This window comes from Dipodomys spectabilis, unplaced genomic scaffold, assembly GCF_019054845.1.
Source record: "Dipodomys spectabilis isolate Male_0828 unplaced genomic scaffold, ASM1905484v1 ptg000009l, whole genome shotgun sequence".
Classification (NCBI taxonomy): Eukaryota; Metazoa; Chordata; class Mammalia; order Rodentia; family Heteromyidae; genus Dipodomys; species Dipodomys spectabilis.
In genome coordinates, this window is record NW_024870686.1 from 12,323,330 (window position 1) to 12,351,164 (window position 27,835).

At 37.1% G+C, this 27,835-nt stretch overlaps 2 protein-coding genes across 7 annotated transcripts in view; one reads left to right on the plus strand and one right to left on the minus strand.

The window, feature by feature from the left end:
• Positions 1–774: 774 nt before the first annotated feature.
• Cnot7 (CCR4-NOT transcription complex subunit 7) lies at positions 775–19,241 on the minus strand. 6 transcript variants are annotated; one of them, XM_042702122.1, is made up of 8 exons: positions 19,072–19,241; positions 16,942–17,151; positions 14,732–14,925; positions 10,107–10,145; positions 8,840–9,001; positions 6,581–6,725; positions 4,154–4,264; positions 775–2,395 (listed from the first exon to the last, which is right to left on the minus strand). In XM_042702122.1, exons 2-8 carry the CDS (start codon positions 17,056–17,058, stop codon positions 2,267–2,269), a joined length of 897 nt encoding a protein of 298 aa, XP_042558056.1. In that variant the 5' UTR covers positions 17,059–17,151; positions 19,072–19,241; the 3' UTR covers positions 775–2,266. The 6 variants fall into 6 exon arrangements, with proteins under 6 accessions (XP_042558056.1, XP_042558034.1, XP_042558041.1 ...); XM_042702100.1 differs by lacking the exon at positions 10,107–10,145; XM_042702107.1 differs by lacking the exons at positions 10,107–10,145; positions 19,072–19,241 and adding an exon at positions 18,610–18,846.
• Positions 19,242–19,286: 45 nt separating this feature from the next.
• The window catches only part of Vps37a (VPS37A subunit of ESCRT-I), a 28,712-nt gene continuing 20,163 nt past the window's right edge, over positions 19,287–27,835 (plus strand). Inside the window, exon 1 of the mRNA XM_042702099.1 lies at positions 19,287–19,775. Within this exon, the coding sequence (XP_042558033.1) occupies positions 19,648–19,775 (128 nt within the window). The 5' untranslated portion in view covers positions 19,287–19,647. The remainder of the gene's footprint in view (positions 19,776–27,835) is intronic.

Genomic DNA, 27,835 nt, shown 5'->3' on the forward strand with positions numbered 1-27,835 from the left:
GAAACCAAAACTGATACAAGTTATGAAAATCAACTGTGGCTATTATAAAGACAAACTATAATTCTAATTTCTTAGGATGAAAATGAAAATAAACTTGGCTTTTTCATGTAGTTTAAAAGCCACAGTAAGTTACCCCAAATATATCTATTACTTTATAAGTCTTAGAATAAATGCATTTATAGAAAGGAGAAATGTAACTTTTTTTTTTTTGGGGGGGGGGGTCCGGTCGTGGGGCCTGAACTCTGGGCCTGGGCGCTGTCCCTCAGCTCTTCAGCTCAAGGCTAGTGCTCTACCACTGGAGCCACAGTGCCACTTCCGGCTTTTTTTTTCTTTTGCTTATGTGGTGCTGAGGAATCAAACCCAGGGCCTCAAGCATGCAAGGCAAGCGCTCTACCACGGAGCCACCTTCCCAGCCCCTTTCTCTTTCTTCTGTTGTGGTATGGGCTATTAAGATTAAATTCAAGGCCTTGAAGGCAAATGGTAGGCCAGGCAAATGCTCTACCACTCTATACTCCTATCCCTTGGTGTCTATGTAGCTCAGGTTGAGCATGAACTTGAGATTTTACTGCTTCCACTGCCCAGTGTGCTGGCAATGTGGTTTGTAATCTATCTTAGTCCTCATAAACAAAAATAAACCATCATCGTTGAAATGCAGAAAGTACAGAAATTCTTAACCCCCAACCATTCATGAAGTTACTGAGTTGTTTTGTTGATCAAATACAAGTATTTCATATTCTTCTAATATTTCTAAAAGAAAAATCACCAGCCAACATATAAGAAAACATTTCTGAAGCCTTTATTTACAAAAGCTTTAAAAACAAATACCCTCTGTTTTTTCAAATAATGTTCTGTTTAAAAAGGACCACCCAGTACAGCATTGTAATATCATGAATATAATAAAGAATGTACAAGGGAAACAAACTAATCTTGCTAACATCTGGAGATTTGCTAATATTACTAATATTACTGATTGAAGTGTAGATAACACATTATGACTTGTAGTCCATCACTTCAAGGTAGACTTAATGATTATCATAAAGTCTTCCTACACATGCTCTGGCCTGGTCACATATTCTGCCTGGCTAAATATTTCACAGTCTTTTGTCAATATATATAAAATAGATTGTAAAGATATACACAAAAAAATAAACAAGCATTACACTCCTCAGGTAACTATTAGCTATATAAGTGTATGTATATATATATATTGTATTTTGTTGTTTTGCACCAAATCTCTCCATTATTTTTGTAGCTATGAAAGCACAAATTTTGACTCTTAATTTGATAAATTTGATATAAAATATACCTAAAAACTTGTTATCTTTGGACTTCAATGAAATTGATTTGTATAATCAACAAATCAAGAACATTATAAGTATGGCTATAAAATAAAAAAAGATAATGAAGGTAAGCAGTTATAGAATAAAGAAACCGAATAAAGGAAATGTAGTATCATAAAATAACTGTAGCTTCAACATCTTGAATGCCAGTTTCCTGGTAGATACTAAATGTCCAATCACAAGGGCCTTTTCCTGAAGGGTGTAAAGCTGGTTTGAAAGTTCTTCAGTCACAAAGCAGCCTACACATGCCAATTAGAAATGACAGACATGAGATGTGCTTGGAAGATTAAACACTACATACATAGACAGTAGTCACTAAGCTCCTCAGTAGTTCCTTGTCTTTTGGTTGTTGTTAATCTTGCTGAATCAACCGTTTGCACAAGTGCTATATTCTGTAGGTCAAAAACAAGCAAATACTGTATAAAATTGGCAGATGGTCATTTTCCTAGCTAAGAGCAAGAAAAACCACAATTTCTGATAAAACAGAGGATTGGAATCACTCTCTAAAGTGCAAAATTGATGGTCCATATTTTCAAATACTTAAAAACTCCTGCAGAATGGAAGGGAAAGACATGAAACAGGGAAATAAATTACAGGCGATACTAATTAATTTAGGAATGGGGGAAGGGGACAAGCTCAAGTAGGCAGTTTATCAAATTATTTAGTATGATGATTTCCCCACTCTGTCACACATACTTTCTAACACATATATTAAATTAAGGCCAAATTTAACCTGAATGTACTTCTATTCATTAAGTTCTGAGATAGAATCAGTCATACTTAGTACTGAAAGGCAGAAAATAAAATGTGCTATGAAAGGGGGAGAAAAGATATTGTATATCGTTAAGGAATTCAACCAGAGATAAAACCTATATACAAGCATGTGTGTAGCTCAAATAAAATAAAAATAAAAGAATTATTTCATGTCATGACTGCTTGTTGGCTTCCTCTTCATATGCATTCCCTGTGCCATTCTGTACATAGGATGAACCAGAACCAAGGCCATACAAATGACCACAGTATTTGGCATCATCAATGTGATCTTCAAAGAACATCTAGAAAGAAATTTTGAAGGGAAAAAAAATTTTAACCGACAAGTAAATTTCACAATGAAAAGTACTGACTGTTCTTAGCTATAGTGACAACTCTTTTCTGTTAATTCTTCGAAACCACACACTGATATTTAACAAATAAAGACTGATGTCTTCAACAAGTAAAAAGCTTAAACGAAATCAAATGAAAAAAGTATAAATGCTTATCTTTCTCATTAATATTTATATCACTTTTATGAGGATTTGTGAGTATGGGAAAAAGTGCATACAGTTCAGATCATTAAATTATTAATACTCAGCAGAATGAAAGAATAGCCAAAAATGGGAAACAACGAAGGCTTTTAGGTTGCCTTTCTATCTGCCAGGCTAAGGGGTGACAAGAAATAAATGCTAAACATGTCATGGATAATAACATCTGAACAGTCACACTACATTATTGTCCTTGAAGAAAGAAAAACAAAAGTATTAAATGAGTGCCAGAAATCCACCATTATTAGTTACTGAAGCATTTTAAAAATGCAAAGGTGAAAAATCCAAGAGTGTCTTAGTTTTATAATTTTACACTGGGAAGGAGTATAAAAGATTTAAAATCACTTGAGTCAAAATAGATTATGCCTTCTATTATTTATATTTCTACAAAAATGTTAAGTTCCTGGTTGCTTCCAAGTAATTCAAGAAAACATACTCAGAAGAATTCAACGTTTCAAAAATCACTTAATTTTTAAAAAAACAAAACTATTCTATATCAAGTGTTTTGCAATAAGTAAAGCTCTTGCTAAATGCAAAAGTTCTATTTTGTTTTTTCACAACCAGTTTTCTTTTATGAAGTATACTTGTACATTTTTAATTACATAGTCTAAAAGTCAACTTACTAAATTTCATTCTTCCATACATAATTTTATATTTGAGGTACAAGACTTCTATCTTTTGTAACTTTAGAAAGGACTTCGCAATATGGGTTCTGATTCAATTACCACTCTATCTTTATTTATTGGAATCAACTACTACATTTTCTGCTTTAGAATCCAAAATAACTTCTAAGGCTCAATCCAGTCCACAGCACAGATTGCTTTTTAAATTCTTCAAAGCATTAACACTAGCATGAACAAATAAAATTTCTTTATTAGACTAAAATCTAAGGAAAGGACAAGTTAGGGGAATTTAACATATTAATTTCCTGACTTGGCAGAAAACACTGCTGAATCTTAAGAGCAAACTCTGGAGTGCTACTGGTAACATGTTTCATTTAGATAAAAGTTATCGGAAGTGGCACTGTAGGTCAAGTGGTAGAGCGCTTGTCTTGAGCAAAGAGCTGAGGGATAGTGCTCAGGCCCAGAGTTCAAGGCCCACAACCGACAAAAAAAAAAAAAAAAAGTTATTAGCCTCTGGTCTGTTTCCTCACATGAAAAATAACATGGTTGGGTTTACATGATGTCTACAAAAGTTTAAATTTTTACTTTTGGGTGGTACTGGTTTGCACTCACTACTGCCAGGCAAGCCTTCTGCTACTTAAGTCACACCCTCCGTCCTTTAAATTTATTTATTTACTCCAGCAAGGATGTATTTTTTCCTTTCTGAATTATTTTTCAAGATTATTTACTCTTGAATACTTTTTATTCAAGTATCATAGATGTGACTTACATAGGACTTCTAATTATATATTTGACTTAACATGTTTTTATTGCCCCAAACTTTTGCCATCAGATTTTTTTTTTTAATGTTTTCTACACAACCAAGAAAAAGATACTGATATCTCCATACTTCTCTCATTTTGAAAAAGGCCATTCCTGTAAGTAATGAATCAGATCCTGCCTGATGTTGTGGTCCTATCCTTTCCAGCTCCAACTGTTCAGCAACTTCCTGTAATCCACCCTAGAAGAAACAGAAATTGATTGTCAAAGGGAGAAGTACTTTAGTACCTGAAGAATTCATATATCAAAAACTTGGACACTGGCCAAAATATGAAGAAACTATAACATGTAAAGACAAACTGAAAAGGGTGGGGAGAAGAGAATATTACTAATGTGTGAGAAGCCTATAATTAATTTATTGGAAAATGAGATCCTAATTGGAAAAGTTGGTCTTCATCATATTTTTAAGGCATGTGTAAGGTGCATAACCCTAGTAAAAATACAAGGTAAGATCATGTTATAAGGTGTACTCAAAGTCTATTAATCCACTAATCATTACAAAACTTTCTTTTGTATTTTCTTAGATTTCCACCAATTCATTTCTGAAATATTTTGTTTACACAATTTTGAAAAACAGTAAGTAATCAAACATTAAGAATCTACGAGAGGGTGAATTTGATTGAAATACATCATAAACATGTAGAAATGCAACAATGAAATCCCCCTCTGTCTAATATAAGAAGAAAGAAATGGTAAAAGAGAAAAAAACATAAGGAGAGAGGGAGCAAGAAAATGGGGAGAGGCACACTCCAACAACAAAATAAGATAGTAAAATTCCTTTTTAAATTCCAAAACCTCTTCTAGCAAACCTTCCCTTCATGACATAACAGCTTTCCATAATGCTTTGCACAGCAGTTTCTCCTGTACTAAAAGCAGCATAAAGATTAGGTATCATTAGCATCTGTTTAGGAGAACAAGAAAGAACATAATGGAATGGTGTGATTGACTATAGCTCACAAAACCTATAGCTTTGCTATTCTAAACTTGAATATAGTAGCCCACACAGAACATAATCTTAAGCTTTCATATTGTTAGACATCTCAAATTTTGACACAATTCCTGACAACTGTTATTGTTCAGACCCACTAATTTTATAAAATGTTTGCAAAGCCAGACTGAAACATGGAAGACCTTAGTCACAGTATTGAAAGGCAGTCATGAGGAAGAAAGGTAACCCAAGTCCCTAGGGTATTAAGGACAGTCTACTACAAGGTCATATGCTGGAAGTCTTCAAAATATACAGAATCCTATTACTTTCAGCTCAAACTATCACATGTTGGTCATATCAAGTATTCAAGGAAAACAAACTTTGTACTTCTCATAAGTTTTAGTGATTTTTAGTTTACTTCTTAAAAAAAGTTTCCTTATTCAATACCAGGCTCTGGTGGGCTCATGCCTGTAATCCTTAGCTACTCAGGAGGCTGAGATCTGAGGATCGAGGTTCAAAACCAGAGTGGGCAGGAAATGTCCGCGAGACTCTTATCTCCAATTAACCACAATAAAACCAGGTGGCCCTGTGGCTCAAGTGGTAGAGCGCTCACCTTGAGCTGAAGACCTGAGGGACTGTGCCCAGGCCCCAGAGTTCAAGCCCTATGACCGACCAGAGAAAAAAAGAGTTTCCTTATTCAGTACCCCTATTGTTTCTTTTTGCTTTCTGTCTTTCTACCATTTCCTGTAAGTAAATTTCACTAGTTTTCTAAATCTTGTTAAGGAGAATACTTGACTAACTTCAGTGTGAACAGAAGGAAGAACAACATAACTATAAAACAATCACACTGCCTCAGAGGAACAAACTATAAAACAATCACATTGCCTCAATGTGTTAATCAGTCAAGCAATAAATGAAATAAAGCCACTGTATTCCCAGCAGTCTATGGTAACATAGTCCTCAACGCTCCTTTAGTTTAACTTTTTTCTTTATCTAAGAAACTTCTGAAAGAATTAGTGTTCCAAAGTAAAAAGATGAAATTCCATGTCAGAATGTAAGCTACTGTCTAGGTGTGACCTACATTCTCTAAAGCATTTCCTCCTAACGAAGTTCACATATTTTGTGAAGATTTTAGTTATGCAATTTCGCCCTAGAAACATTGTTTCATTAGAAACGACAGAAAAAAAAAATCTCTAATCAAGAAAAACAAACAAACAAACAACTTCTTTCCCTTACACCTGAATGTATTATATCTGCCCACTGCTCACTTATTTGTAGGAAAGTAAGAACTGTGTGTATGAGCGCCCCACTAGTCCTCACATTTCTGTTTTGGATCATGATCTGTAAGCTGGAAAACAGTAACAAAAATTTGGTCTGTAGAATGACTTTTGTTAAAAACTTTTTTCCAAGATAATAAATTATAGAAAAAAAAAGAATCAAAAGGTCAAATATGATTGCATTTAGTATAATATTGCATTTACATATATGGCTTCAAGTCTCTGCGCCTACAACTCTGTCGGTCATTTCATTCAGTGTTTGACTATAGATGTTATTACTTAAAAGCCTTACTTTGAGATTTTTGCAGCTCTTCATGAGGTATTTCACATCATAAATGACAGGAAAAAACAATCGAAGGATCTCAAAGAAGTCAAGTTCTTCTTCAGGCAAGTTAGAGTTGGTCAGGATTTTGATTAAATAGCCAAAGTCATAACCGCTAAAAAAGATATAGAATACAGAAGACACATCAATACCATAGAATGAAAAACCAAGTTTCTTCCCACATAACTTTCATGTTATAGAAAAAGAAGGAATTAACAACAGAAAGGGCACATAACAGATAAAAAAGTATTTTAAGAATTCTAAAAGGAACACGCTTTCTGCTCACAGATAATGCCAAAATTTTATCACCAGATCGATCAGAGACCTAAATACACAGACCAACCCAAGTCTATATCACTAAAATACTATTTTACTGGTGATTAAACAGAGAATTCCAAGGAGAGCAAAAAACCTAAACAATGGATCAAAAAACTTCTGTCCATGGAAACAGAGGCATAAACATAACTGGAAAACTAGATGAAAAATATGAAAAGCTAGCAAGAAAATTCCCTTCAGAGGGTAAAAATAATGAAGTTCTTGTCATCTTTTAAAGAGGTAATATTTCCACAGACCAGAGTTTTTACTAACAAAAATATTTTCCTTTTCCTTGAATGACTTAACTATATTCTCTGCCCTTTCAATTGTTTCTATGGTGTTATTTGAAGCAACATTATTAATAAAAAGGTTACACTTCAAAGAAATGAACATGGATAATAAGACACAAACTCTCTCAAATCAAGATTTCTTGTCATTTATTGTCTATCAACCTCCAATCCTATACCAATTATTCCTTTTCTTTAGCTAGCTTTCTGTTAAGGGGCTTTGGTGGCAAGCCTGCCATGAAGACCCCAGTTTCCAGAGATTTCTTAGGTAATATACTGTTAGCTTATAATACACTTCAAACTAGAAAGATTGTTTTCTCTATTGATTCAAAGGGCAGTGATATACTTAAAATCTTTTGATCCCTTACATATAGTTGGAATTTAAATATCTAGATACAAATACTGAAATATGTAGATATATATTTAATATTTATAGTTTAGGACTAATTTTTTAAATTTGTAAACTTTAATAAAGAAAATGAAACCTATGGAAAATATTCAGTAGTATTTAGTGGAATAAATCTTGTCATGGTAAAAATTTAAATATAACATGGCCCAATCTAAACTCCAAGAACATATGAACCCTCTCTGGTTTTATTCATCTTAATACCCCCAAGGCCTAGCACATAGTATTTTCTTATAATATTTTTTGATGAAAAGAATTCCTATCCCTTAGATAGTAAAAGAATATGTCTTCTTGCTTTGTATCTTCATGAGTAGGAACATAAAAGAACTGGAAAAAAATGTTCCTTAATAGATTTAATTCTTGACTCCTACATACAAGTGGAGATCAGAGAGAGAAGATAAGTGAGAATTTGTACATTCAGTACCTTCATATCAAAACTTAACTGCTTAGTATTATATCAGACTTTATAACAGGAAGAGTCCCTTTCTATTATTCCACAAGGCATGGGTGAAAATCTAAAGGGTGCAGGAGATTTATATTGTTTTAAAAAAATATTTCCAAGGTCTCTTTTAGTTCCAAACCATCCATTTAGCTTGCTTACATAGGAAAATGTTTTCTCATGCCTGGAAGTCTTGTTAAACAACCCTGAGTTAATCTCCTTTCTAAAATTTCTCCTAAAGCATGCACCTAGAATTTACTGTGTATAAAATACTAGATGCTTTGAATATGTTATTATTGACTACTAAAATAATTCTGCAAGTTATTTCTTCTATAGAAAGTCTTTATCACCCTAGGTAAAGCAAATGAAATCCACCCACAGCATTTATTCTTTTGTTTTTCTTCACAGCACTTTCCACTATCAAACAAAGCATAATATACACATTATTTTTTATTTTTTCCTGGTTGTGGGGCCTGACCTCTGGGCCTAGGCACTGTCCCTCAGCTCTTCAGCTCAAGGCTAGTGCTCTACCATTTGAGCTACAGCAAGACTTCCAGCTTTTTCTGCTTATGTAGAACTGAGGAATCCAACCCAGGGCCTCATGCATGCAAGGCAAGCAAGGCAAGCAAGGCAAGGCAAGCACTCTACCACTGGGCCACCTTCCCAGCCCACATTAGTTTATTTTTAAAAAGCTATTTACTCTCTAGAATGTGAACTCCATGAAGGTAAGTCTTTTAGTCTGTTTTGTTCATGGCTTGATTCTTAGAATCATATCTTTTTACCTATGAAATGATAACCATTTGACCCCTTCACAGAGGACCACTCCTGAAGTCATAAGAAGTTCTGCAAAGTATTGGGTCTCAATTCCTTCCTCTTCATGTTTTTTAAACTGGATACCTGATGTTGTTAGTAGCTCTATAGAATCCTGAGCATACATGTCCTCCCTGGCAGGAGAAACAGAAAGATAACATTCAAAAGTGCCATTACTTCAAACAGTTTTTTTCTCCCATTTACTATCTACAACTACAATGCCAGGAATAAGACAAGGACTGGCTTGGGTCCAACTGTTGCAATGTTTTACATCTATGCAAAGAAAACATTCAATGGTGAGACTAATGGGAAGATTTCAACCTTTACTATCAACTCAATTCCAGTAACCATCTATATATTACATAAATTCAACTGGGCTTGAAAAAGAGGTATTCTACTCACCAGAACTACTACTGCAAAGTGATACACGTTCTTTTCAAGGGCTTTCAGTTTCTGCAGCCATTCTAATGCTGGCAGATGGAGCTGCAGCCATAGCTACGAGGGACTATGCCCATCTCTCAAGCTCTCAGCAGAAGCAGGAAGAAGGCATCAAAGGGAAACATCTTGTGTGACTGAGTTAAATTGCATTCAATCTCAAAGAAAAAGATGCCCCCTCTCACAAATGTCAGGCCTTTCAAATGGCTCCAACAAGCAATGAACTGTTTAATTTTCTCTTCCAACTCCCTTAATCCTAGAAGATTTTCTACCAAAGCCAAGTCACAAAAATCTTAAATCTTAATATAAATCAGCCCTTCAGAAAGCCATCTCTAATTTTCCAAGCATAAATACGTAGGTATTCAAAGAATGAATTTTAAAAAGTTACAAAACCATAGTTATATCTGTAAAATAGCAAAGTTAACCACTGAAAGGCTTAACAGAGGAAACAAGAACTTTAAGTCAAAATTTCCTCTGAAAAATCCTCTAGAAAATAAATCCAATACAAGTTTCTGGTTTTGTTTGTCCAGTTAAACAACATATATTGACTCTGCTATATTAAACATATTACCTTAAACAACAGTAATTTCTTTCACTTATCAGGTCCCAATGCTCACGGAATATGTTTCAACAACTAACTGAAGGTCAAAGGAATTTTCTCCAGGTTCACATTACTCAGTCATATGTTCAATTTCTTCTGATTTTATGCCATCACATTATACATCAATGAAGTATAATAGGAAGTGTGGTACTTAAATCAGTATTTCCCAAACTTGCCCAATGATTATCATCCAGAAAACTTACCAAAAATATGGATTTCCAGGTCCCATTGAAGTCCCAGACCTATTGAATCACAATTCCCAGGTGAGGCCTGGATGAGCACCTCAAACATTTTTACAATCAAGTTTGGTAAACAAAAGATATGTGTACCATTATTTCTTTCTCTTTTTTTCTGGAGAGTAACATACCTTAATTCAGCTAAATCTGTGTGCTCTCATCTAAATTTTGTGGAACTGAGTATTTTATAATTCCATACCGATCTCATGTTTTGTAATAGCCAGCTCATGAAAAAGACAAAGTTGGAAAACCCATGTAGGCAGGTTAAATCTCCAAATAGGATGAAGAAAACTTCCTGTGGTAATGGAAACCTCATTATTGTTACGAGTCAATTCTCCAGTAGACTATCCTTCTCTGATGATATCCATTTCAAGTTTTAAGCCTTTTCATTATTCTTTCCTCAGCCTCAAAAATCCTATTATATTTCAGTGGTACCACTGAAATAGTTAAGACTTAGTCAATAACATAACTAAAGATAAAACTACTAAAATTTAATACAGTAAGATAGCTATCTGTAGTAACTGAGCATTAATGAAAAGCATGTACAAATCTCTAGTTTCCCAAAGAGCAAAGATAAATGGCTATCTTTCTCACCTAATAAACTGAGATAGAAACTAATAATAAACACTAGTCAGTAAATGTATTGAAATAACCTTTCTACCAATATAAATTTAGCCTACTAGAAAAATTCAGATTTCTAAACCTATAGCTTCTACCCAATTTCAAACTATTCCCAGCTCAACTTATACCTAAAGAGTTTATTAAATGTCTTCTCAATTAAGTTTACTCTCCCAGTTTCCTTTATATTAGCTTTCTTAAAAATGTAAATGCCAATATACTCAAAATATCTACTAAAAATTAGTTAAAATACATAAAACTTGAAATAGCCCATGTATACAGATTAGCTAAACTTATTTAATTCATTCATTCATGCAAAAATGCTCCAAATATGAACAGGCTATGAAAGACAAAAATAAAATGATTTGTAATAAAAAAATACTTTCAATACTAGCTTACAGAGTAATCAACTAAAAATAAAACATTCTCACAAGTCAAATTAGCAAGCTTTTCCAAATATGCTAATACCTGCTACATAGATAAGTGAACTAGGGCTTATTTTCATCAACGAACATAATTTTACAGAAAACAAAAATCCTCATTTTCCTATTTCTCAATAAGTACATGTATCAAGGACTTTGAAAACACCTACATTCTTTGAATGAAGCCTAAAAATATTTACATCTTTGGATAGAGATCTCTATTTCCAATAAAATCCCCTATGTGGTGGCTAAAGACATGGATACTTGTTGACTTACAATGAGGTCATGTACCAATTAACCTACAATGAGTTAAACATAATGTAGGAAAAAATGCATGTAATCCACGCAACCTAAAGAACATTATGGCTTAGTAGCACAGTACACTATTAGCCATAATTTTAAGGCTGTAAGATGCTATTTGCTGTTACCCCAAACTCCAGTATCTACTGCTAGGCAGGGAAAAGATCAAAATTCAAAGTCTGGTTTCTCCTGAATGCATTCTACTTTTGCATCATTGTAAAGTAAAAATTATTACATCTTAAATCAAAGACCATCTATATAAGAGTCACTAAACTGTACTAGCAGTCATCTCTTTACTGTACAAGCATGTTATTTTTTATAACCAGAAAGAACAAGTCAAAAACTATCACTGAACGTGCTTCATATGTCAAAACCTCAAGTTATTATGGTGTTATGTTCTCTTCATATCAAAAAATCCACAGGCTTCAATGTTGATGAATCTACACTGGCCAGCTGAAGTGTTTACCTCACAAATCTTAATATCCAAGTAGCTCAGGAAGAAAAAAGAATAGTGTAACAATTACGACAAATTTTAGCTTACATATCTATCATAGTAGTAGCCAAGCACAGAACTGTGCTTCTAGATTCAATCTTTACATACTATTATTAGTAAGTCAACAAGCACAATGGAAAGGAACAAAACTTTCCATAGCTTTAAAATAAATGTAAAAAAGTTGTTGCCAAGCTCACAGTAAGTATCGTAACAACAGTAATTCAAATTATCAAGGAAAGTGAAAAGTAAAAGAACATTCTACGTAGAAAACTTATTTGTACAAAAATCCATTGGTGGGCATTACAAATGACAGCTTGCTTCAAGAGATCTGAAGATAGCTTATCATCAAAACTAGTTAAGTAATATTATTTTGATCTCAGATGCTTTTGGCTGTATATATTCTGAGGTATCACTGTATAGTCATCTGAAATGTATTTTAAACACAAAAGCTTTCATCGTTTAAGTCTTTACAACTATATATCACAAACGAGAACTGGCAGTTACTTCTGTGATAGTTATAGTAAAATGTGAAAAAAAAAACCATGTATTTTAAATAGGAGCAATACTAACATGAACCAATGCAAAATCTGAATACACATGTTCACTAACATAGCAGAAGGGAGTGATGGAAAACACTAAGTTATAATAGGCATGGCCAATTTTCCTCAACAATACACCCCTCGTGCTAGCACACTGGTTGACACATTGTTCTAGGCATTCAAGTAAGTCAATTTTCATCTTTCTTCAGCATGTCCTAGATGTTGTTCATGATGTTATTTCTCCACATTAGGCACTACTGGTTTTAATCTTCAGCTGGATAAACTTTACTGTTTTTCACTATACTGTTCTCTTTACTCTTTACTCATGTCCTAACATAAGTGAAAATTGTAATGCAACTTGGCAGTAAAATGCCACTTAAAGAGTTTACAAAGAGGCACTGTTATCAAACTAAAGAAGCTGGGAAAAAATGAAACTCAATTTTATCAAAATTGAGACTCTGATGGGTCATTAATATACTGAGATCACAATCATATCTTATAAAACACAATACAAAAACAACAAAAAAAGACAATGTTCTAATGATCAATTTGGAAGAAAAAGAAACCTGAACAATGAAATGGTAACTAATGGAAGAGGCGATAAAAGATCCAAGGTAATTTTCACTGAGTTTCAGGCTTGGAGCATTTATAAAGGTTATCCACAATAGCGGAGATGAGTACTTTTTAGTCATTAAAAGGTCTGGAGAGTATGAATCTATTAATATGAGTCACACTGAACAGATGCAATTTTAAGTTCTAAATATTGTGCCACTGCCACTGTTACCCTCCAAACTTACCTGCCCTACTCCTCTCATTATTTCTTAGGTGTTCAACAGTACAAATCTTACACTGGTGTTGCTAATAATTGCCCTGTTAACTTCTGTTACTATTAGATCACCTTTTGTTATATTTGATCATCTTATACAAACACAGGCTCTCAAAACAGAAGAATACATCAATACTGCAACATAGTTACAATACACTACACACTCTTCAACTGAAGTTTGTAAATAATCTGCCCTTGCCCCACACTAAACATACTTAACTTCCCCAACTGTAACACAGAAATAGAAAAGTGGAAACCAAGTTTAGACCCAGGGCTAGAATTAAGAATTCAGATTTTGACAGGTAAGAGATACCAGGTTCAAAGATGCTATTACTTTTTGGTACTAATTGCATAAAAATCTCTTTACAAAAAGATAAATATCATAACAAAGAAGTCCATATTAGGCTGGGGAACAGTTGAGTGATGGCATGTCTGCCTTATCCAAGGCCCTGATTTTAATGCCCAGCTGCCTGCCCTTCTAAAAGCATATATTTCAAACATAAAAGGCCTTGAACAAAATGTTCAAAATATAAAATTAACATTCTATTATTATTTCTATCAAGAAGCATTTTCAATATCCAAGATTTTGGTGCTGAGAATGCAGTTGAATGGTAGACTATTGTATGAAACCTTCGGTTCTAAAACAATAAAATCAGTTTTCAAACTTTCAGAAAAAGGTGTGAGTCATATTTCAAAAACATCTCTAAAAGTAAGGGAAGCATTTAAATTTAAAAAGTCCTTATAATGTCATTTTTATCACATTAAAACACCCTAGTCTTTGGAAATTTTAGAATTAACAAATTTCTAGGACGATAGCAAATTCACTTAGAATTTCACAGTATTGTAAGAACACCTCATTCACTGACTTATTACATGTGGTTTTGGCCAAGCACCAATCATTCATTCATAAATAAAAATTTCAAAAAAAAAATGTTTAAATGCATCATATAATTCAGCTGACTCAAGAGATTCTTGTCAGTGTTGTATTATCATCAGTCATGTTTAAAGTGTGATTTTTTTATTATCTCTCTGTCCTTAATTTTGTAAAATTATGCCTCTCCAAAAGCAAATGGAACCCAAAAGAGCAAAATAAAAATTATGATGATCCTCCCAAGCCAAAAAGGTCATGTAATGTGGCTAATTTAACTGATAAAGTAAAAACTTTAGATTTGCTGAAAGGTGGCATATCTTTAGTGGAAGCTGGATGGCCTTATGGGGAAAATTCAATCAAGTATCCATAGCACATATAATACAGAACTCTATGCAGCCTGAACATTTGAGAACTTTGTTGATACCATATACCCATAAATACCCAGAGGCAACTGTATTTTATGAAGACCAGTTTCTAAAATTTAAAAAAAAAAAAAGGTTTGGGTTACGTATTTCCCACTTACGTCAAATTAAATTTAAAATTAAATTGCCAAGTTGAAGTTCCTGGAGGGTATTCTCCTTGCTCATTCATAAATGTCAGTCCTAGCTGAATTATCTTTAACAAGTCTACATTACACCGCAATAGTTGGTACTGATAGTCAGCATTGCTCCTGAATTCTCCAATGGGTCTCGCAACAACACCTGGAAACTCAGTGTCCTGCAAAAGAGTATTAAGATTCATTATTAATCAAGTAATCACAACCACAATCTATAAATTCTTAGTTTGTTTCAAGTCAAAGGAATATCCTACACGTTCATTCAGTTAAGAGTACTTTTCAACTAGGAAGAACATTGTAGAGCCATAATACTATATAAGCTTAACGATCTTTTCTTAAAATCTCCTTCCTGTAGGATGCCATTACTATGAGAAATAAATGGTTAGTATGAATTTCTATAAGAAAAATATCCTCCCCTAAAAGAAAGAAACTAATTCCAGCTCTAATTATGGACAAGTTCCTTTATTAAATGGAATGTTGCCTACATATACTATTTATTTATTTTTAAATCAGTTTTGAGGCTTGAACTCAGTGTTTTCAGTTTTTCTCAACCTGTTTGCTCACCAATGGTGCTCTACCACTTGAGCCATACTTCCAGCTAGCTTTTTGCTAGTTAACTGGGAGATGAAGTCTTCTTGACATTACTGCTTGGGCTGGCTTCAAACTTATCTTCCAGGTCTCAGCATCTTGGGTAGCTAGGATTATAAGTGTGAGCCACTGGTGCCCAGCCAAATAGTTATATTTTAACCAATCATCCTGTCCTTCCCAAAGAAGCATATTTATTTTCATTTGCACTAAAATCTATCAGTTTAATACTATAATTCAAACAACAGTTAAGAAAAAAAAACTAAGTTTCAAATAAGAAACAGAAAAATTAAAACTTTCTTAAATGCATTCCAGCTCCACATAACAACCAAGTACTGGATACTGTATATTATTATACTAGGGTTGAGATAACAACCAATTACTAGACACTGTATCTTATTATACTAGGGTTGAGATGGAAAAGGATGTGTAAGACACTAACCCCTTGATTTATGGAGTTAATAATCCAGTGGATCTAGAAAACAGTAAGAGTAGCTGCAAGAGACACACAAAATACAATAGTAAAGCAGAAAAATTGTTAATTGCATAAATAGTCCACGCCATTTCAAATAGCATGTACAAAAGCAGATTTGCTTAGCAATATAGTGTGTTCATGGAGCTCTTGTAAACTTCTTTCTTTTCTTCTGTGGTATTGAGGTTATTCAGGACCTCATACTTACTACAATACTGGAGTCTTGCTAGAGCCCATTTTTGCTTTAGATTGTAGGTAGGTCTCATGCTTTTAACCAATACATTGCCTTGGACTACAATCCTCCCATCTCAGCCTTCCTCACAGCTGGGATGGCAAGCCATGCTGCTTATCTGTCAAGATGGGGTCTTGCTAGTTTTGACTGGATTAGCTTTGAACCTTAATGCTCCCAATCTTTGCTTCCTGAGTAGCTGGGATTATAGCTATGAATTAACATGTCTAAATTTTCTGCGATAATAAAAAAATTGCAGACCAACATGTGTCACAGAAAAATTATTTGTTTGAAAAGACATCCAGAAACTCCCCTGGCTGGCACAATTAGCTATCTTGAGCTTCTAAAAAGAACTGAATTCATTCTTATAGGTAGGTCCTAAAGTATTGTTGAAATCAAGCAATTTCAAAGAACTTCAACATCAAACTGCATTCTGTAATCATCTCTGAACAGATAAAAAGTTTTTTAAACCATAAAAATGACCAAATTTCTCACTCAGCTGATACTGAAGGTATTTAATCATACAATGTCCTCAGCTTTCTGACAGCATCTTATCCACAGCAAAGTCCTGTCTTATAGAACTCTCAATAAAACTACTTGACAAAAGCCCAAATCCTAAAGTATTTTCTAATAATTTTCAAATACTATAATACTCTTTTAATGCTCTTCAAATGCTTCATAGTTCCCAACGTATTTTCCTTTACTGAAATGCATAATAAATCCAACTCGCCAAATTACAGATATGTTTAGGAGAGTCCTGGCTAAGTGAATACAAATTTTTTTTTCATGGTTAATACCCCAAAAAGTTAACTGAAAGGGTTGAATTCAAGACTTCTAAAATTCCACTCCACCCTTATAAGTAGCTTTTTAAAGATTTGGTCAAGTGCATACCATAGCAACATAATTATATTTTCGGATAACTTGACGGATTTTCTTCATCTCTTCATCCAGGTTACAAGCCCAAACTTCACAAATTCTTTGGCTATGATCTACAGTTGCTGCTGGCATAGTGAGAGATAAAGGAGTCTATATGCCAAGCATCAAAATATTATACTTGATTGAAGACTTACTTCATAAATATTTTATCCTTTATTAATGGACCTGTCAAAATAAAAACCATCTATATCATAAATCACACATAGAATTGTACTGGTAAAAACTCAAGAGTAACTTATTCAAAATGCATAATAAAAATATCAACTTTTAGGAAGTTCCTTTTCCAAAATCAAATAACTAATCTGTAGGGGAAAAATTAGAACAAGTTCCTTTAATGTAACTTCAGTGTTACTTAAAAGTGTACTTTATGCATAAACACAAGTCATTTTTTAAATAGTCTAAATAAGGACTGCTCCGAGTTCAAGTTACTTTCTGCACAAAAACTTCATGAAAACCCACTCTTTTTCAGATAAAAATGAAATTAACAATATCAGCTGTTACTATGACAAATATAGTGCTTGTGTTTATTCTTCATTAACAAAACACTCAAAAACGTACAAAATCTATACTAGCATTTATTCAAACTAGACTGAAGGGAAGAAAACTTAAAAAAATTAAAATAAATTAATACTCCAATAAAATGTACACAGTGAGTCACACCTGTAATTCCAATTACTTGGAAGGCAGAGATCAGAAGTAAAGAGGTTCGAGGCCAGCCAGGCAAAAAGTTAGACTCCATCTCAATGAATGAGCCAGAGAGGTTGGTCCTAGATACAGGATGAAGTAGGTAGGAAGATGGAGGTCTGAGGCCCATCCAAGGCAAAAACATGAGAACCTACCTGAAAAATAACTAATGCAAAAAGGTCTGAGGACATGTCTCAAGTGACTATCTAGCAAGCCATGAGGCCAATTCCAAACCCTTGTGCCTCTTATAACAAGAGACGCAGAGAAAAGTAACAGCCTGCCACAGAAATCTTTTGAATGTCCACAAATGCAGTAGGAAGAAAGGCACTAAGATGTTTGCATTAAAAAGTTTTGTTTCCGGCCAGGTACTGGTGGCTCAAGCCTGTAATCCTAGCTACTCAGGAGGCTGCGATCAAAGTACAGGAGACTCTTCAATTAACCACCAGAAAACGGGAAGTGGCCCTGTGGCTCAAAGTGGTAGCGCGCTAGCCTTGAGCAAAAGAGCACAGGGACAACATCCCAGGCCCATAGTTCAAGCCCCACAAGCGACCCCTCCACCCTCGCAAAAAAAAAAAGTTTCCAACTTCCTAAAAATTAGGGTACTTCCACTGTTGATCAAAGACATACATCGCGTTTCTGGTCCATTGATACGAGGCTCATGGTATATAGTGATAACAGAAATCAAGAAACTGATTCTCAGGGAAATTTCAAAGCTTTCATTTGAAATGAATTAAAAATCCTTCAACTTCATAAAATTGTCATTAAAGTGGGGACGCCCGATTACTCTTAAGATCAGGAATGAAAGGCGGTGCTAGGCACTCTTTTACAACCCTCCACACTTCGAAAAGACACTGCCGCTCAACACCTCTTTCCTCCTCCGCCTCGCTTTCTAGTGCATTCCAGAGCCGCCTAAAGAGGCACCAGAGGCCTTTTCCTTACTTCGGTGGCATCTTCGCGGGCTTCCAAGGAAACAAGAAGTACTCATAGCATAGATAAGTCTATCCGCTGGCCGAGGGCCGGGGCGAAGGGACTGACGGGCGTTTGCCGGCGCCAGATTGACCGCCAGGCACTGCCGGCTAGAGACACCGGAGACACCGAGCCGCGGGTCGCAGGCCACCGGCCCTCCACTCTCAATTTCCGTCCCACCGCGAAGGCCCAGGTACAAAGCCGTGGCGTCATCATCCCGCGCCGCGGGCTTGACAAGCCCTCGGCCCGTTACCCGCCCCCCTCGCCCGCGTCCGGGCCCTTTCCTCCGCCGGGGGCACCCCCGCAACCGCCGCCGCGCACACCCTCCGGCCCCTCCTTCCCGCCCCCACCCACGTTCCCCTCCCAGCCCTCGCCGCCCGCCCTCCCCGCCACCCCCCCCCCCCGGGCAGGTCAGCGGCACACGCCAAGATCTACTTGTGTCTCTGAGCTCGCGCTCCTCCTCTTCCTTCTCGCCATAGAGAAAGCACCTGGCGGCGGCGGCGGCGGGTGCCCCATAGACTCCTCTCTCCCTTCCAGGGGAAAAGGGGGGAGCCGGAGCTACGCCGCCCCGTTCTACGCCGCCGCTCCTGTGCACGTCCGGGCCCAGGCGCCGGATGATGACGCAGCGCGCAGAGGGGGCGGAGCCAGGCGTAGGACGAGGCCAGGCGCGCAGGTGACGGACGCTGGGGTGGTGGAGCGCAGCCGGCTTACAGTCAGACTGGCTAGCCGGTCTGGGGCGCCTGGGCCGCGAAGGGGAGGATCCGGGTTGCTTGTGTCCCGCCCGACAAGTTGCCCCTCTCCAACTCTCTCCAGTTCTACCATGGCCCCCCAAGCCCGGGGACCCGGAACCCGGCTTGCTTGGTAAAAGACGCCGCTGGCTCGCCCCGCCGCCCCCGGGCTCGGACCTTGGGTAGTTCAGGCCGCTCCTCTGTGGCTGGAGACCCGCCGGGCCGCCGCTGGGAGAAGCAGGCCCAAAGCTGGTAGGGCCTCGGGCCCGGGGACCCGAGGAGGATGAGCTGGCTCTTTCCCCTGACCAAGAGCGCCTCCTCCTCCGCAGCAGGGTCCCCCGCTGGTGGCCTCACCAGCCTCCAACAGCAGAAGCAGCGCTTGATCGAGTCCCTCCGGAACTCCCACTCCAGGTGACTGGTTGCTGCCGCTTCCTACGGGAGGGAAAAGTAGGGCGGGTGGGCGGGCTGCTTCTAACTACCCTCTTAGCTCCTCGGGCAGGCTCCCTCTCCAGCTGCCCTGTGTTTGGTGTTGATGGACTTCCCTCCGGGGAGGGTGTTGCTTTCCCCTTTCTACCTCCTCCTCGCTGTTTTCCTTTCCTGATCCTCCCCTACCTCCTGCCCCCCCCCCCCCCCCCCCGCCACTGACTGGCTTCACCTCTGCTTTACCCCGATTTGCTCATCCCTTCTGATACATCGCTTCCGACTGTTAATCTTTCTCAGTCTGTCCAGTATTCCTTTTCATCCCTGGCTTCCTCTCTACTTTTTTCCCCGTGCCCACCTTGAATTGCAACTTTGACAGAATTGTTAAAATGTTACACTTGGCTAAAGAGACTTGGCGAACAGCAATTCCCCAAGTCTCACAAAGTGAAATACAAAAGTGTTGCAACATCAAAGGAAAGTTTGCATCCAGAAATTCTACTCAAAGTGATAGTCCTTTTGAGCCTGTCATTAACTTCTTCTTCCCTGTTCCAATCATCTCAATTCCCACTTCCTTAATCTTGGCTCCACCTTTAGGAATTGTTATTGTATGATCTGATTTTTCTATAAAATTTTTCATTATAGTATAGTTGTACTTGAACCGTTTTTAAATTCAAGTTATTTTCGACTGATTTTTACTATTAACGGCTTGCTGCAATCTTTTAAATTGTAAATATTTGTGGCTTCAAAAGTTTTAAGAAAATAAGAACTGCTTTTTTATGTTCTGTGAGTTTTTACAGTTATATTTGACAATTTCCCAGCCTTTTATGTAAAGATGTTAAAGTATTCCTTTTTAAAGTAATCTTTTTGTGCTTCTAATAAATTTATCAGGAGATAACGAAATCGAGTAATTGGTATTGAGCAGATGTTTTATCTATTATACATGACTTTTTCTAGAGTTATCTACAATAGTTTAAAGTTAAATACATTGTTAAGAAAGTCCACTCTACAGTCAATTTCACTAGAATGAGGCTTGTTACTGACTGAATTTAAGGTGGATTTTGGCTGTTAATCTCAACTTTGCTTTTAGAGGACTTTTCAAAAATGAAAAAAATGTGATCCTGTATACTCTGGAGTTGGTGATAGGATCAAAGGCCAAAGCTAGCCTAAGCAGTTAGTGAAACCTTATCTGGAAAACTGAAAGCGAATGCACTTGGGGGCGTGACTGAATCCTTAGTGTGTTGGAGGCCCTGAATTCATGCCCTAGTATTTTTTTTTTTTTAAAAAGTGAAAAATTGTATGTTTTAACAGAAAAAAGGGGGCAGGGTATTATTGATCGCGTCCATTTTGGACAGTTAAGTTTATACAGTTTTGAGGGTTTTGTTTTTGTTTTCTTTCTTATTTTTCTCTACAAATACTTCAGAAGTGTAGTGGGGTAAAATTGTAATTGATATTTTTCCTCAAGGAGGTCACTATTGATTCTCCCATAAGGAAAGATAGGATACAAGAGGAGAGAGCAACAAATTTACTTAGTGAAAGTTTAATATGACATTGTGGGTTTCAGAAACTAAAACCTAAAGATTCAGGAAAAACTTTACTTTTATGCTTAAGTTCAATAAGGAATGGACAGGGTATGATAGAACAAATGGTAGTCAACTGAGGTGGTGGAACATATGAAGATCTGTTTAGATTCTTGGCTTTTCTGTAGCATTCCTTCTCAAGTATATGTGGGATAGGATTCTCTGGAATGAGTGTCTTCTAAGTAAACAGGAAGAGAGTGGCTTTTATAGGTTTTATGGTTTGCTTTGGGGGATAGGAGTTCTATCTTCTTGGACCAACCTCAAAGAGGAGAAATTCTGCTGATGACTGCTTTGAAGGAAGAAAGGTGTTTAGCCAAAACCTAATCACATGCTTAGGTCTGGTATGAAAATGGAAACACTTAAATTTGTAGCCTGGACTCAAGTCCTGTATTGCCTGGGCAATAATTATGTTGGTACTCAATTTATCCCTAACACTTCTAACTTTATATGTAGAAGCATTACTTGTACTATTTCTTTAACTTCATGAAGGAGTTCATTTGATGAGATTCTGTTGGTTTCCTATCTAGATCCATTTACTCTGACTTCTTTTTTTAAACTTTTATTGTAAAGATGCTGTACCGAGGACACTCTGACTTCTCTAGAGAGCATCTGTTTTGATCCCATTATTCTTTCTCCCCAAAAACTCCACAGAGCCACAAACTTAGTGGAGATTGGGCTCTTTCAGTCCCAGGAGATTAATAATTGTTTACGTCAGTGATGATCTCAACACCACCTCCTATTGTCAAAGTAGGACTCTACTTAATTTTGCTATCTGGGAAGTGGAGGAGGAAGTCTGAAGCTGCTTAAAACATTTCTCCATAGTAAAAAGAATTGTCTGGGTGGAAAAACAGCTGGGAATAAGAAATAATTGTCATATTTTAGATATTATTGTTACCTGGGACCCTACTGTTTAAATTTTTTTTAATTTTTAATTTGTCAGTTGTAGGGCCTGAATTCAGGGTCTGGGTGCCCGTTCCAGAGCTGTTTTGCTCAAGGCTAGTGCTCTGCTCTACCACTTGGAGCCCTGAGCCACTTCCCGGTTTCTGGTGATTAATTGGAGATAAGGGTCACTTGGACTTTCTTGTCCCTGAAGGCTTTGAATTGCAATCCTCAAATCTCAGCCCCCTCAGTAGATAGGATTAAAGGCATTAAGCCACCTGGCTTGCTTAGATCTTAAGCTGACTGCTGCAAATGGTAGGGAAGGATAATGTTTTTCTGCTTAACCAACTCTGGAAATTCCCTTCCTCAAACTAGTGTAGTTTAAGTAAATAAGTCTTCAGGATTGAAAGCCACCTTATTCTAGTTGGTAATTATTTGTATTAGAGACTGTCCCAAGTGATTGTGCTTACCAATCCTGGTATGGTATGTAGTATTTCTCTGGATTGTAACTACACTCAGAAAATATTAAAAACAGATGGTCTTAGTAGTGGCTTTTTTTCTAACTAGGTCTCTCTTTTCTCACAATATGTAAATTATTTTCCTTTCTAATTTCCTTTTTCCTAAAGCAACATTTTGAAGCAGTGCTATGAGTAGTAACCATTATTTATAATTAACTGTAAATTCAAAGTTAAAAAAATAATAATCTTGGGGATGGGAAGGTAGCTCAGTGGTAGAGCGCTTGCCTTGCATGCATGAGGCCCTGGGTTTGATTCCTCAGCACCACATAAGCAAAAAGAAAAAAGCCGGAAGTGGTGCTGTGGCTCAAGTGGTGGAGCGCTAGCCTTGAGCTGAGAGTCAGTGCCCAGGCCCAGAGTTCAGGCCCCACCACTGGACCAAAATAATAATAATAATATAATAATAATAATAATAATCTTGTTTCTTTTTACCTGGATCTCGCAGATAAAGTACTTCTGTATTCATTTCAATAATTGCATGATAATTTTGGTGTTACTTCTATATTCAAGAGTACTGTATCTAATTTTGGGGTTACAATTTTGTATGTTTTTGGTTTGTTTTCCACTCGCTACACTAATACAGTCATAATGAAAGCTGCTTTGAGCAAGGAGTCAAGTGATGCAGATGTGTCATAAAATGGTGGCGCGTCCTTAGATGGTCATGTAACCTTTATATGCCTTGAGATCACTGAACTGAGAAGATTGACTTCCTAATCTCTTATTGCCATGCTCTATGGTGAAAGTTGATTCCTCATGCTCATCAATATAATAGCACCCTAAATCCAGAAAACAATGAACTAAAGCATCAATAAATGCATAGGGGAATAGAATCTATATAATAAAACTCCTGGATTCCAGTTCTGGTTCTGACACGTACTAGCTAAGCTTTGGCAAGATAATTCCTCTGATTTTCCAGTTTCCACCTGGAAATTTAGGGGAGTTCCTGCATGTAAGATTTTGTTGTTGTTGTTTAGGGGGTGGGGGTGGAAGGGAGGGCAGAGGATAAGTCTTGGGCTTGCTTTGCACTTGCTTTCCCACTGAAGTACTTTCCTAGCTTGAATGTAGGATTTTGATGTTTACATAAATGCTTGGGTGCATTACCTAGCTGCTGTGTAGGTATTTGAGATTAAACTTTATGGAACATAGCAGGCACTGGTGGCTCACATCTGTAATCCTAGCTACTCAAGAGGCTGAAATCTAAGGATTGATGTTTGAAGCCAGCTGGTACAAGAAGTTCCATGAGACTCTGATCTCCAATTAACCACCAAAGCAGCTGGAAGTACAGCTGTGACTCAAGTGGTAGAGTGTTCACCTTGAGCAAAAGAATCTTAGGGACATTACCCAGGCCCTAAGTTCAAGCCCCAGGACAAAAAAAAAAAGTAATAAAATCACCGTAACTTGTTGCCATAAAATTTTAGGCTCCCTGTGTGGTACTGTTGGGAAATTGTGAAGGCTCTGGGAGTGGAGCCTCGTGAGAGGCTTTAGGTTGTTAAAGGTGTGTCCTTGAAGGGGACTTGGAGCTTTCACCCCTTCTGTTGTTTACATTCGTGCCATAAGGTAAATATGCTGCTACATTGATGTGCTCCCTGTGGCCAGGGCCCAAAAGCAATGGAGCCAACCAAATGGTGTAAAAACCTCAAAAACAGACACCCCAAATAAACCTTTCCTCTTTATGTGTGTAACAGTGTTGGAAAGCTAACACAGAAAACTGGCACTGAGAATTGTATTCATTTTTGTAGTACTACCTGAGACAATGTGGACAAAGCTTTGAAGTTGTTTTTAGGAAGAATTTAGAAATCTCTGGGTGAGAGAGAGCCTAGAATGATGAGTGGAGCTTCACAGGTGGTTCTGTTAGGAACTCATAAGACCAGAATGCTGAGAGAAATGTGAGATTTCAGGTGGAACTGGGAACTCTGAATGAATTTGATCAGAAAACACCCACATAACTCCACAGCAAGAATTTGACTACATTAGGTTTATGCTCTGGGACTATGTGGAAAGCCAAACTTAAAGGCTGGGAACTAGTCTATCTGACAGCACAAATTTCAATGCAGCACAGCATTCAAGCAATGATATACCTATTACTGGCTGCTTTGCCAATCAGAGAATCCCAACCCCAAACACATAACCAGCACAAAGTTGGTTAAAGGAGCAACTGAAGAGGGTATAGTTACTTAAAAAGAGTAGTCATTAAAGAGAAGCCAGATCGTTTCAGTCCATGATTGGTTGCTGAAAAGCAAGGTTTTGATGATTTGGGGACTTGTGTGGCAAAACTGTTAATTGCATGACCAAGATATGAAAAATGGGGAGACTGGGTCCCACATGCACCTTAAGGGACACATTCTCAATGACCTAAAACCCCTACCTCTTAAAATTTTTACCACCTTTCAGTAGTGCCATTCTGAGGGCCAAATGTTATTCATGAGATCTTTGGGAGGCGTACTAGATCCAAATTTTTGTAGGTGTCTATTATTTTGTAACTGAAGCCTTTTTAGTAGTGTTGCTTCTGTGTAGAATGTCTGCTTTATTTCTGTGGATGTCTACTTTATTTCCTACATGTTCACTCTTGGTTGATTTTTTTTTTTAGTAGTACTTCCTTCTGTGTATCTATGGCTCTTTCCACCTTTGTACATTCTATCATTATCCTATGTGTCCTGTGGAACACTGCTCAGATAATATTACTAAATAAGTACTGTATAACACACACCTTTGGAGAACAAAGTTAAGCAGTTTAGAATTTCTCAGGCAGTTTAGAATTTTTTGAAGTCTTTAATATGTTAAAATGCATCCTCATTTTCCTAGAGACCGTACAAAAAGGAACAGTTCTCTAACCTACCTGCTACACATGTTACTCATTAATTACCCTGAGAATTGATCTTATCCTGCCCTCTTCCAGCAGTCGTGGTTCCATCCATTTGAGTCAAGAAATTGGAGAACCTTCAAACTGTTTCCAACTTGGTGCTGATTATGTGTTTGAGGTTGGGCTTCTCTTTGTTTAGTTTGTTTTTACTCTTCCTTAAGAGTAAATCTTTTATCTTCCAAGGCATCTTCAGAATTTCTTGTCTTATAGAAGTTTTGCTTTTCAGCACTAATAGGGATTTTCTTTTGAAAAATAATGTTGGTCTTAGAGATGCAGATGAGAACAGCAAATTGTCTATTCTGTACCTACTTTCTTGAAGCTTCTGAACCCTGTATTTGGGAGGGTTATCTATAAGCTATTGAATTACCTGGATGTTAACAAACTTCAGGATTTTGTTGACGAATTCATCTTTAAGATGTCATGTGGTGGGAATGTAAACTAGCACAACCACTGTGGAAGGTAGTTTGGAAACTTCAAAAAACAAAACATAGCGGGTGCTGGTGGCTCACACCTCTAATCTTAGCTACTCTGGAGACTGAGATCTGAGGATTGTGGTTCAAAGCCATCCCAGGCAGGAAAGTCTGAGAAACTCTTTATCTCCAGTAAACCACTAGAAAACTGAAAGTGGCACCGAGCTCAAGCAGTAGAGCGCTCGCCTTGAGCTGAAGAGCTGAGGGACAGCGCTCAAGCCCAGGGTTCAAGCCCCATAACCGACAAAAAACAAGCAACTAAACATAGAACTACGCTCATGATCCAGTGATACCATTCTTAGTCATCTACTCAGTGCATTACAAGTCAAGATAGGGCAAAGGTGTTTGTATATCATTGCTTCACTATTTATAGAAACAGCCCAGGATGCCCTACAGTGGATAAATGGATCAAGAAAATGTGGTACATATGTACAGTGGAATTCTACTCCTCCATTAGAGAGAATAATATGTCATTTGCAGGGAAATGTACATATCTGAAACAAATCATGTTAATTGAAGTAAGCCAGGCTCAGAGAGAAAAGCCATACATATTTTCTCTCTTATGTGGAAGCTAGGTATAAATATAACTATGTGTGATAACATATACCAGATTCAGTGCATTTACATACAAATGAAAGGAGCATACACTTTGGGGAGGAAAGCCAAGGAATAATCCCTCTGAGCAAGTTTAGTACAGTTTATCAAAACAAATACTAGGAAGTGGAAACTTGCTTGGGGATTGGGTAAAGGGGGAGGTTCACAGGAATGGAGGGAAGAATGGTAAGCAAATGAAGTCATTATATTCAATGTGCATTATATTTTTTAAAATGAACTATATAGCCAGAGGGTAGAGACAGGAGGAGAAAATGGGGGAGAAGGAAGGTGTAAGATCTGCTGAAAGGAGAGCAGAACTAGGTTCAGGCCAAAGCAAGCTTTATTCAGGAATAAACTGCCAGGCTGACTATAAAGGCAAGTTCAACAGCAGCATTGGTTTGTGAGTAAGATTCTGTAGACGTGTTGTAAGGGGGTCTGGTTAAGCAAGGAGGAAGTTAGCCCAGGGCCAGTAATTTCTCACCTGGCCTGGTTACAGAAAGGTCCCCAGGTGTGGTTTAACAGATAGCTTTTGTCTCCCAGAGGTGGTTTCAAGAGAAGGGGCCTTGGATGGTTGGGAAGGAGGGATAACATTGACCAAGAAGCATTGTATTCAAAATCTGACTTATGGAATTGTAACCCCTTTGTGCAACTACTTAATCGTCATTATAATATAATAAAATGTCAGTCGGCTTTCACATTAAGCTGAGTACTCCTTTAGAGCAAAGATCACCATAGACTCACTAGAAATATATGCACCCTGTATGTCTTATTTCCTGCTAGATATATGGTAACTATTCAGTTGAATTTTTGTCTTGAGAAATTCCATTTTACACAAAATAAAAACCAGCAGTAATTGTTTATTCCCTAAAGAAATCTTAAATCATGTTTTATGGACTGCCAAAAAATATAAGAATACTGGTTAGTTAATGTAACCTGATTAATGAAGTTATCCATTTATTTATTGACTGATTTGATTGATCTGATCTGTTTGCAGGTACTGGGGCTTGAACTTAAGGCCTAGTGCTCTGCTTAGCTTTTTCACTCAAAGCTGATCCTCTGGGGAGTGAGGAAACAAAAGACACTATATGAAAGGAAATGTACTCTTTGCCTGACTCATGTAATTAGAACTATTCTGTACATCCCTTTTTAGTAACAA